The 8,955-nt window shown below is 45.3% G+C and overlaps 1 protein-coding gene across 1 annotated transcript; it reads left to right on the forward strand.

The window, feature by feature from the left end:
• On the forward strand, positions 1–1,289 carry Apbh (androgen-binding protein eta). Its single transcript, NM_001170457.1, has 3 exons — positions 1–77; positions 202–389; positions 1,138–1,289. The coding sequence occupies exons 1-3, from the start codon at positions 17–19 to the stop codon at positions 1,165–1,167; spliced, it is 279 nt and encodes a 92-aa protein (NP_001163928.1). The 5' UTR covers positions 1–16; the 3' UTR covers positions 1,168–1,289.
• The last annotated feature ends 7,666 nt before the right edge of the window (positions 1,290–8,955 follow it).

Genomic DNA, 8,955 nt, shown 5'->3' on the forward strand with positions numbered 1-8,955 from the left:
ACCTGACACCATTACCATGAAGCTCGCTGGTGCTCTGGTGCTGCTCGGGGCTGCCCTGCTCCTGACTTCAGGGGGAGGTGGGTATTACTGTGTGGGGGTCAGGGATACAGGCCCTCTGGGCTCTCTCACCCTCTCTCCTCAGGGGAAGAGAGTTCTGATGCGTGTCTTTCAAGGGAGGGTCGCCTTGTCTTTCTGTTCCAGACTGTGGCATTTGCCCAGTTATAGAAAAGGATGTTGGCCTATTTCTGTTCGGGACCCCGGAAGAGTATGTTGACTATGTGGCAGAATACGAAGATGACCCTGAAGTATTGGAAAGTACTGAAAGCATCAAGCAATGTGTCGATAGCACCTTGACAGACGAAGACAAGCAAAACGCAGCTGCTGTCATCGTGAGTCCCTGTGTGTCTGGCGAGGGGCGGGGCTTGTGCTTCTCCCCAACACTGAGGCTTCTCTGTGAACCCAGAAATGGGACACACCTGATTGAAGATGTCAGGAGGATGGGGCAGGAAGGGACTCTCAGGCTGCCTGAGCTCAGCCAAGCCAGAGTAGATCCCTGCCTGAGTGGACTCTCCATCAGCCTTTCTGGCCCAGACTCCCAAGTCTAGTCACACAGGCACAGGGCCTGGCACCCTTCTCCAGCCTCGGTCTTTTATCCTAACTTTTCAAGCGACAAAACACTCATCTGTGTCCTTCTTCTCTTCACCTCCAAGGCCACTGTGTGGACGCCAGGCCTGGGACATCTAAGGGGAGAAGTAAAATGAACCCCCTTGCCCTTGTCCCTTTAACTGGTAGGATTAGTCATTGCCTCAGCTGCAGATATCTGAGGGTCACCATGATCATGTGACAGGAGTCAGTTCCCTTGTGGGGTCCCAGCTGTCCACAGGCTCACCTGAAGCCCTGTCAGCTCCTCCCCATTCTGTCCCACTTGTACCTATGGTGTCCCACAAGGTGGCTCCTCCCCTCTGACTGAGGCTCTTTACAAAGCTTGTCTCAACCGGCTGGGGACAAGGCTTCCTGGTCCTGGTCAGACCCATGAGCAATTACAAACTGGCTGCAGGTCCTCCCAGGAGGTGTCCCTATGCCTGGTCAGTGGGCCATGAGGGCCCTCTGTGGCCTCACTTCACTTTCTCTTTGCAGGAAAAAGTAAAAGCCAACCCCTTGTGTTGATGGGTACGTCTTTGACCACAAGGAAGCCTCTTACCAGCTTCTCTGCATAGATGCAGCAATCGCTACTCCTTCCCCCCAGGTGTCTAAAAACAGGAATCCAACAATAAAAGCCTTGCAATTCACAGCAGAGCCTGGATTTTTGGATTTGAGCTTGCGTCTGATGGAGTTGAAGGATCTGCAGGGACAATCAGTGGGACATTGATGTGCCACTGATCGGTTGTGGTGCTGCCAAAATGTCCTGCAGAATGCATTGGAGAATGCTAAGAGACCATAGTCACTACACCAGAGTCTCTGTCACCGTCATCAGACAGGGTTCACAGGGCACATACATGACCTCCCAGACTGAACTCCCCAGCATCATGGAACGGAGTAGGGCCAGGGAGACCGAGGGTCTGCTGAGGACCACACAAGCTCTAAATAGCAGAATCTGTCCCTGCTCTCCAGGGTTTGGGACTTGAGCCAATTCTGCAATGTGTATGTATCACAAAACTTCTCTGGGCCTCTGTGTCCTATCTAGGAGACAAAAATAAATCTACCTTCCTCTGAGGCTTTCATGAGGCTTCCTGCCCCTCACAGAGAACAGTTCAACCTGGAACTCTATGTGGGACCTGGCCTGAGCCAGAACTCAGTTTATCCTAATATCAGCTACCCCGTTCTGAACCCAGTTACCTCCCCATCAGGTGTTACAAAGAGTAGGCACTCAGGGTCCTAGAACTTCAGGACCTGTCCTGTGGCTCTGCTCTGTGGCCATGGCTAGAAGTTCTTTCCTACACCAGTTGCCAAATAGTTGCCCTGTGGCCAGTCCTCAGGTCATGGTCCTTGCTGCACCATCAATGATCCATGTCCTCATATGGGATCCAGGCTTCACAACACCAGGCAAATCCTGCTGGAATGTTGCTCATGATGCAGAGGCTTATAGAAGCCCCAAGGTGTGTTGTAGGCTCTCTCACACTAGGGTATGCTCTGAAAAGAGTAAAGTGTGCTATTCTTTTACATAAGGTTGTGATAAAATAACCAAGGATGAGTATTTATTAAAAAATTCTCATCATTTTGAAGGCTTCAGGTTCAAAGTCCTGCAGCCTCATTTTTTAGTCTTTATTGAGAGCCCACTCACCAGCATGGAAACAGAAAATGGCACCGCTCTCGTGGCCAAGTCAGAGTGTGGTTGGTCTCCAGCTCTCGTACAGAGTGACCTGAGCCAGTCTATAGCATTTGACCCTTCCTAGGGGAACACCCGAGACCTAATCACCTTCTGGTTGTCTCCTGCTTTTCAATCATCTCATATCTTGAGATCCTACAATTGGAACTAAGTTTCCAGCAGAGGAACTCTTAGGAAACACAGGAAATCAGATTCAAACCAAACACCATGTTAGGAGGCCATCTGGTATAGACTGAGGCCTAATGTTTGTGACCCAGGACTCCAAGTTACCAGTGTCTAGCCAGAGCTTGCTTCTGAAGGAGGCCTCCTGCCTTCTGTGAGCTAAGGGTGGTCTGAAGATATTGTGACTTAACTCTCCCTGATACACAGGTGGGACACAGGAGACTATTCTCCTCTGCTTTTTCTGCAGATTAAAAAAGCCCAGAGCTTTTCCATCTTGTGCCCAGCTCTACTTGGTTAGCTGGGATTTCCTAAAATCCTAATGGCTTTTTGTTTATAATTTCATGAAGCTATTCATCTACAAAGAAGTATATTGTGGATTGAGGCAACTCTGGCCAGAGATAGTTAAGAGGAAAGTTTCCTCCCTCCACTCATTGGGAGACTTTAACACTAGTGAAATATTGTTCTAAGCACTTGCTTGGCCTTGAACTTGGTGTTCGTTTCCACCACAGAAAGGTGCTTATCCTTCCTTACTTTCCATTCTTTGACTGTTGGGCTTGCAGTGATGTTCTTGCTTTCATTCCTGATGTTATTTGATATTTTCCAGTTTAATCTTTTCTTGGTTTTGCTTGAGGCAGGATCTCACTATATAGACTAGGCAGGGTTCATAGGAAGAGAGAACATCCTGCCTCTGTCCCTTTGTTCTGGGATTTAAGAAATGAACCACTATGATACACACATTTAAATTTCTTCTCCTTCTCTTCCTCCTCCTCCTTCTCCTTCTCCTCCTCCTTTTTCTACTTTCTTCCTTACTTTTTTTTTATCTCCTTCTCTGTTTTCTTTTGAGATTCAGTTTCACCATTTAGTCCTGGCTAGCCTTATACTTTCTGTGTAGATCAGGCTGGCCTTGAAGTCACTAAGATTCACATGCATTTGCTTCCTTCATGCTATGATTAAAGTTATTCACTTCCTTGCTCAGCTTCCCTTTTATTTTCTTGACCAAGCTTACTACAGTTTTATCAGATTTATTAACTTAGTGTCCACAGAGGATACTCACTTGACACCAAGAACTGTATAAAACCAGGAAACATAGGAGGAACTCAAACTTGTCCCGAGAAGAAAAACTTGCTTCAATACAGAGGCAAATGCCAGCAGCAAACCACTGAACTGAGAATAGGACCCCCGTTGAAGGAATCAGAGAAAGAACTGGAAGATCTCGAAGGGGCTCGAGACCCATATGTACAACAATCTCAAGCAACCAGAGCTTCCAGGGACTAAGCCACTACCTAAAGACTATACATGGACTGACCCTGGACTCTGACCCCATAGTAGCAATGAATATCCTAGTAAGAGCACCAGTGGAAGGGGAAGCCCTGGGTCCTGCTAAGACTGAACCCCCAGTGAACTAGACTGGTGGGGGGAGGGCGGCAATGGGGGGAGGGTCGGGAGGGGAACACCCATAAGGAAGGGGAGGGGGGAGGGGGATGTTTGCCCGGATACCGGGAAAGGGAATAACACTCGAAATGTATATAAGAAATACTCAAGTTAATAAAAAAAAAAAAAGAAAAACTTGCTTCAAGGAACATGACACCCCCAATCAGCAGGAAGTAGACAAACTATAATATTGTCCCATTTCAAAATCCTGACTTTATTTGGGGATGTTTTCTTTTTCTCTCATTGTTTTTTTTTTTTTCCTCTTACCTAGTGTTATGCAGCTGAAAAGGTGGAGGAAGATGAGAGGAAAATAATGAAATGAAGAGCAAACCACAAAGTAACAAAAGATAATTACAAGTGGTCCCCACCATGGACCTAAGGCAGAATGCGGAGTGAGACTTCAACTGCAGTAGAGAAAGTAGCAGAAACCCCGTGGGAGAGAGACCTCACCGCCTGATCAGGTGGGCACTCCTGAGGCTGCAGAGCGGAGGAGACCACCAACACTGCCCACCCCTGCCCACATCCCTGGCCCAAGAGGAAACTGTATAAGGCCTCTGGGTTCCCGTAGGGGAGGGCCCAGGAGCGGCAGGATCCCTGCGCCTGAGACACTGCCGGAACCTGAAGGAAACAGACCGGATAAACAGTTCTCTGCACCCAAATCCCGTGGGAGGGAGAGCTAAACCTTCAGAGAGGCAGACACGCCTGGGAAACCAGAAGAGACTGCACTCTGTGCACATCCAGACGCCAGAGGAAAACACCAAATGTCATCTGGAACCCTGGTGCACGGAGGCTCCCGGAAAGAGCGGCGCAGATCTTCCCAGTTGCTGCCGCCGTGGAGAGGACTTAGGCAGTACCCCACGAGCAAACTTGAGCCTTGGAACCACAGGTAGGACCAACTTTTCCCCTGCAAGAAACCTGCCTGGTGAACTCAAGACACAGGCCCACAGGAACAGCTGAAGACCTGTAGAGAGGAAAAACTACACGCCCGAAAGCAGAACACTCTGTCCCCATAACTGGCTGAAAGAAAACAGGAAAACAGGTCTACAGCACTCCTGACACACAGGCTTATAGGACAGTCTAGCCACGGTCAGAAATAGCAGAACAAAGTAACACTAGAGATAATCTGATGGCGAGAGGCAAGCGCAGGAACCCAAGCAACAGAAACCAAGACTACATGGCATCATCGGAGCCCAATTCTCCCACCAAAGCAAACACGGAATATCCAAACACACCAGAAAAGCAAGATCTAGTTTCAAAATCATATTTGATCATGATGCTGGAGGACTTCAAGAAAGACATAAAGAACTCCCTTAGAGAACAAGTAGAAGCCTACAGAGAGGAATCGCAAAAATCCCTGAAAGAATTCCAGGAAAACACAATCAAACAGTTGAAGGAATTAAAAATGGAAATAGAAGCAATCAAGAAAGAACACATGGAAACAACCCTGGACATAGAAAATCAAAAGAAAAGACAAGGAGCTGTAGATACAAGCTTCACCAACAGAATACAAGAGATGGAAGAGAGAATCTCGGGAGCAGAAGATTCCATAGAAATCATTGACTCAACTGTCAAAGATAATGTAAAGCGGAAAAAGCTACTGGTCCAAAACATACAGGAAATCCAGGACTCAATGAGAAGATCAAACCTAAGGATAATAGGTATAGAAGAGAGTGAAGACTCCCAGCTCAAAGGACCAGTAAATATCTTCAACAAAATCATAAGAGAAAACTTCCCTAACCTAAAAAAAGAGATACCCATAGGCATACAAGAAGCCTACAGAACTCCAAATAGATTGGACCAGAAAAGAAACACCTCCCGTCACATAATTGTCAAAACACCAAACGCACAAAATAAAGAAAGAATATTAAAAGCAGTAAGGGAAAAAGGTCAAGTAACATATAAAGGCAGACCTATCAGAATCACACCAGACTTCTCGCCAGAAACTATGAAGGCCAGAAGATCCTGGACTGATGTCATACAGACCCTAAGAGAACACAAATGCCAGCCCAGGTTACTGTATCCTGCAAAACTCTCAATTAACACAGATGGAGAAACCAAGATATTCCATGACAAAACCAAATTTACACAATATCTTTCTACAAATCCAGCACTACAAAGGATAATAAAGGGTAAAGCCCAACATAAGGAGGCAAGCTATATCCTAGAAGAAGCAAGAAACTAATCGTCTTGGCAACAAAACAAAGAGAATGAAAGCACACAAACATAACCTCACATCCAAATATGAATATAACAGGAAGCAATAATCACTATTCCTTAATATCTCTCAACATCAATGGCCTCAACTCCCCAATAAAAAGACATAGATTAACAAACTGGATACGCAATGAGGACCCTGCATTCTGCTGCCTACAGGAAACACACCTCAGAGACAAAGACAGACACTACCTCAGAGTGAAAGGCTGGAAAACAACTTTCCAAGCAAATGGTCAGAAGAAGCAAGCTGGAGTAGCCATTCTAATATCAAATAAAATCAATATTCAATTAAAAGTCATCAAAAAAGATAAGGAAGGACACTTCATATTCATCAAAGGAAAAATCCACCAAGATGAACTCTCAATCCTCATCTTCGATTGGTTTATATACAAGTGTGCAATTTCTAGGCTTGAAAGTAAAATGATGCTATCTGGTGCTGGATAGAGGAGCCTTATTTTTTATTATGGCAGCTTGCTATTTTTGTAACATGGTGATTTGGTTGAACACAATAAAGTACAGTAGTAACTGATCTCCCCCTCTTCCTGGATGAGTGAGGAGATGATTAAATGTTGATGTCAGCATCCATGAGCATATTCAGATGAGCTTCTGCTTCTGTTGAAAAGGATGCTGTGTTTGATTGTGGTCCGAAGCTTTGAAGCACTACTTGGCATCTCCTTCCTTGGAGGTCTCACTGTTTAAACATAACAGATTTGATAGCTTGTTGGTAAGGTGAGGTCCAGCTTGTCTCCACTAGGTCATCTTCATGTGAATCCGGTGGTTATACGGTCTTGTTCTAGGGATATTTCATTTTTTTAATAACGGTCTTAGCTGACATTCATGGAGAGAATGAATCCTTAGAAGTGTGCCACTAGTGAAAGGAAATCCTGTCTAGAGTATGTTTCTTTACAAAGCTGTGTCACACCATCCTTTGGGCCCTCTGCTGGAAAAGTAGAATCAAGTCTCAAATAATGCCTTTTAAATTGTATCCTCTAGTATTATAGATGTAGGACAGTACTGTATCATACCTCTGTGGATGTAAAATAGCTTGTACCTGCTTTATGATACGTAGTAGTGACCGTGCTTTATCAGAGCTGTTTTTAATGATGTTGCTCAGAATGTTTTCTTTCCAGATGATGATTGAGAAGCTAATTTAAAAAAAAATGGTGCCAGGTACCACAAGAGTAACAGAACTGTGCTCTTTTCTCGGGTTTTGTTTTTTTACTTTTTTTTTTAATGGAGTGTGCTGGATGTCTCTACAGTTTTGTTCAGATGACTGCAGAACCTGGAAAAGCTGTTGCTGCTGTTGATGCATAACACACTGCTATTATTGGTCTTTTTATATAAATATAAATATATATATACAGATATATAATTTGAATTTTTTGAAACTTTACCTGTGCTGTCAACTTTCGAAAAAAGTATCCCCGTTTACTGTGTTGAGTTGGCACTGTACAGAAATTAACAGCCATATTGGTCTAGAAATGTTGAACTTAAGTTTTTTCCATTTGTACAGGGGTAACACACTGTATTAAATATGTAAGGTCTTATATACGTGGGTTTGATTACAAAAACTAATAAAGTATTCTCTAAATTAAAAAAAAGATCATATATGGTTTGGAAATCAAAATATGTGAGCTTATTCAATAAATCATATGTTCATAAAAATAAAAAAAAGAAAGTAGCAGAGGATGAAGGGATAGGTTTTTTGAAGACACCATGGAAGATTTACTGCAGCCACAACTACTGCAATAACTCCGACTCTGCTCCCTGCACCCAAAGCACATGAGGGAAAAAGCTGGACCCTCAGAAATGTGGACACTCCTGAGAACACAGAGGAGGCAAACACTTTTGGCCCACATTCCTGACCCAAGAGGTAATCACTTAGTGCCATCTGTGCCCTCTGGGCACAGGGACCTAAGAGCAGTCAGGGGCAGGACCTTTTGTGTTTCTGCCTGCACCAAGAGCTGAAAGCCAATCAGGAGGAGTGCCTACACACACATAGCTCTCTGTTCCCAGATCTGGCTCAAAGAAAACAGGTCTACAGGAGTGCTGACACACAGGCATGCAAGAGGGCCAAGTCACTTTCAGAATTAGCAAGACAAGACAACACCAGAGACAACCTGATGGCGAGAGGCAAGCACAGGAACCTAAGCAACAGAAACCAAGACTACTTGGCATCACCAGGGCCCAGATTTCCCAACAAAGCAAATACTGGCTATTGAAACACACCAGAACAGAAAGATTTAGATTAAAATTCATAATTTATGATGATGACGTAGGGCATTAAGAAGGACATGAATAATTCCCTTAAAGGAATACAGGACACCAGTTTCTAGCTGGCACCCAAACCTTGCTGATCCTGGCCCACAGCTCCCTGGTCCCAAACCCTGTGGGAGAGAGAGCTGATCACCCAGAAGTGTAGGCAATCCTGAGACTGTAGGGCAGGAGAGACTGCCACTTCTGCCCACCTTTGCCCACATCCCTGGCCCAAGAAGAAACTGCATATTGCCTCTGGACACAGGAATATAGGAGCAGTCAAGGTGCAGGAGCCCCATGATCCAGACTGCACCCGGATCTGAACTGAACCAGTCAAACAGCTCCGTGTACCCAAATCCTGTGGGGGTGGGAGCTAGACCTTCAGAGGGGCAGACACTCCTGGGAAGCCAGAGGAGAATACTCTCTGCCCACATTCCTCACTCAAGAGGAAATGCCTTGTGCCATCTGGGCCCCTCTACCCCTCACAGGGACCTAGAAGAAGTAGGGGCAGGACCCCTCTGGTTCCCACCTGCAGGGAGGAATGACTACATGACTGAGAGCATGAC

Source organism: Rattus norvegicus, chromosome 1, assembly GCF_021556685.1.
Source record: "Rattus norvegicus strain SHRSP/BbbUtx chromosome 1, alternate assembly SHRSP_T2T, whole genome shotgun sequence".
NCBI classification, from domain to species: Eukaryota; Metazoa; Chordata; class Mammalia; order Rodentia; family Muridae; genus Rattus; species Rattus norvegicus.

Excerpts from the sequence above, each read along its gene's own strand:
- Apbh (NM_001170457.1), top strand. The coding sequence starts at position 17 with ATGAAGCTCGCTGGTGCTCTGGTGCTGCTCGGGGCTGCCCTGCTCCTG. Across the intron at positions 78-201 it reads GCTCCTGACTTCAGGGGGAG|ACTGTGGCATTTGCCCAGTT; the intron begins GTGGGTATTACT and ends TTTCTGTTCCAG. Across the intron at positions 390-1,137 it reads AAAACGCAGCTGCTGTCATC|GAAAAAGTAAAAGCCAACCC; the intron begins GTGAGTCCCTGT and ends TTCTCTTTGCAG.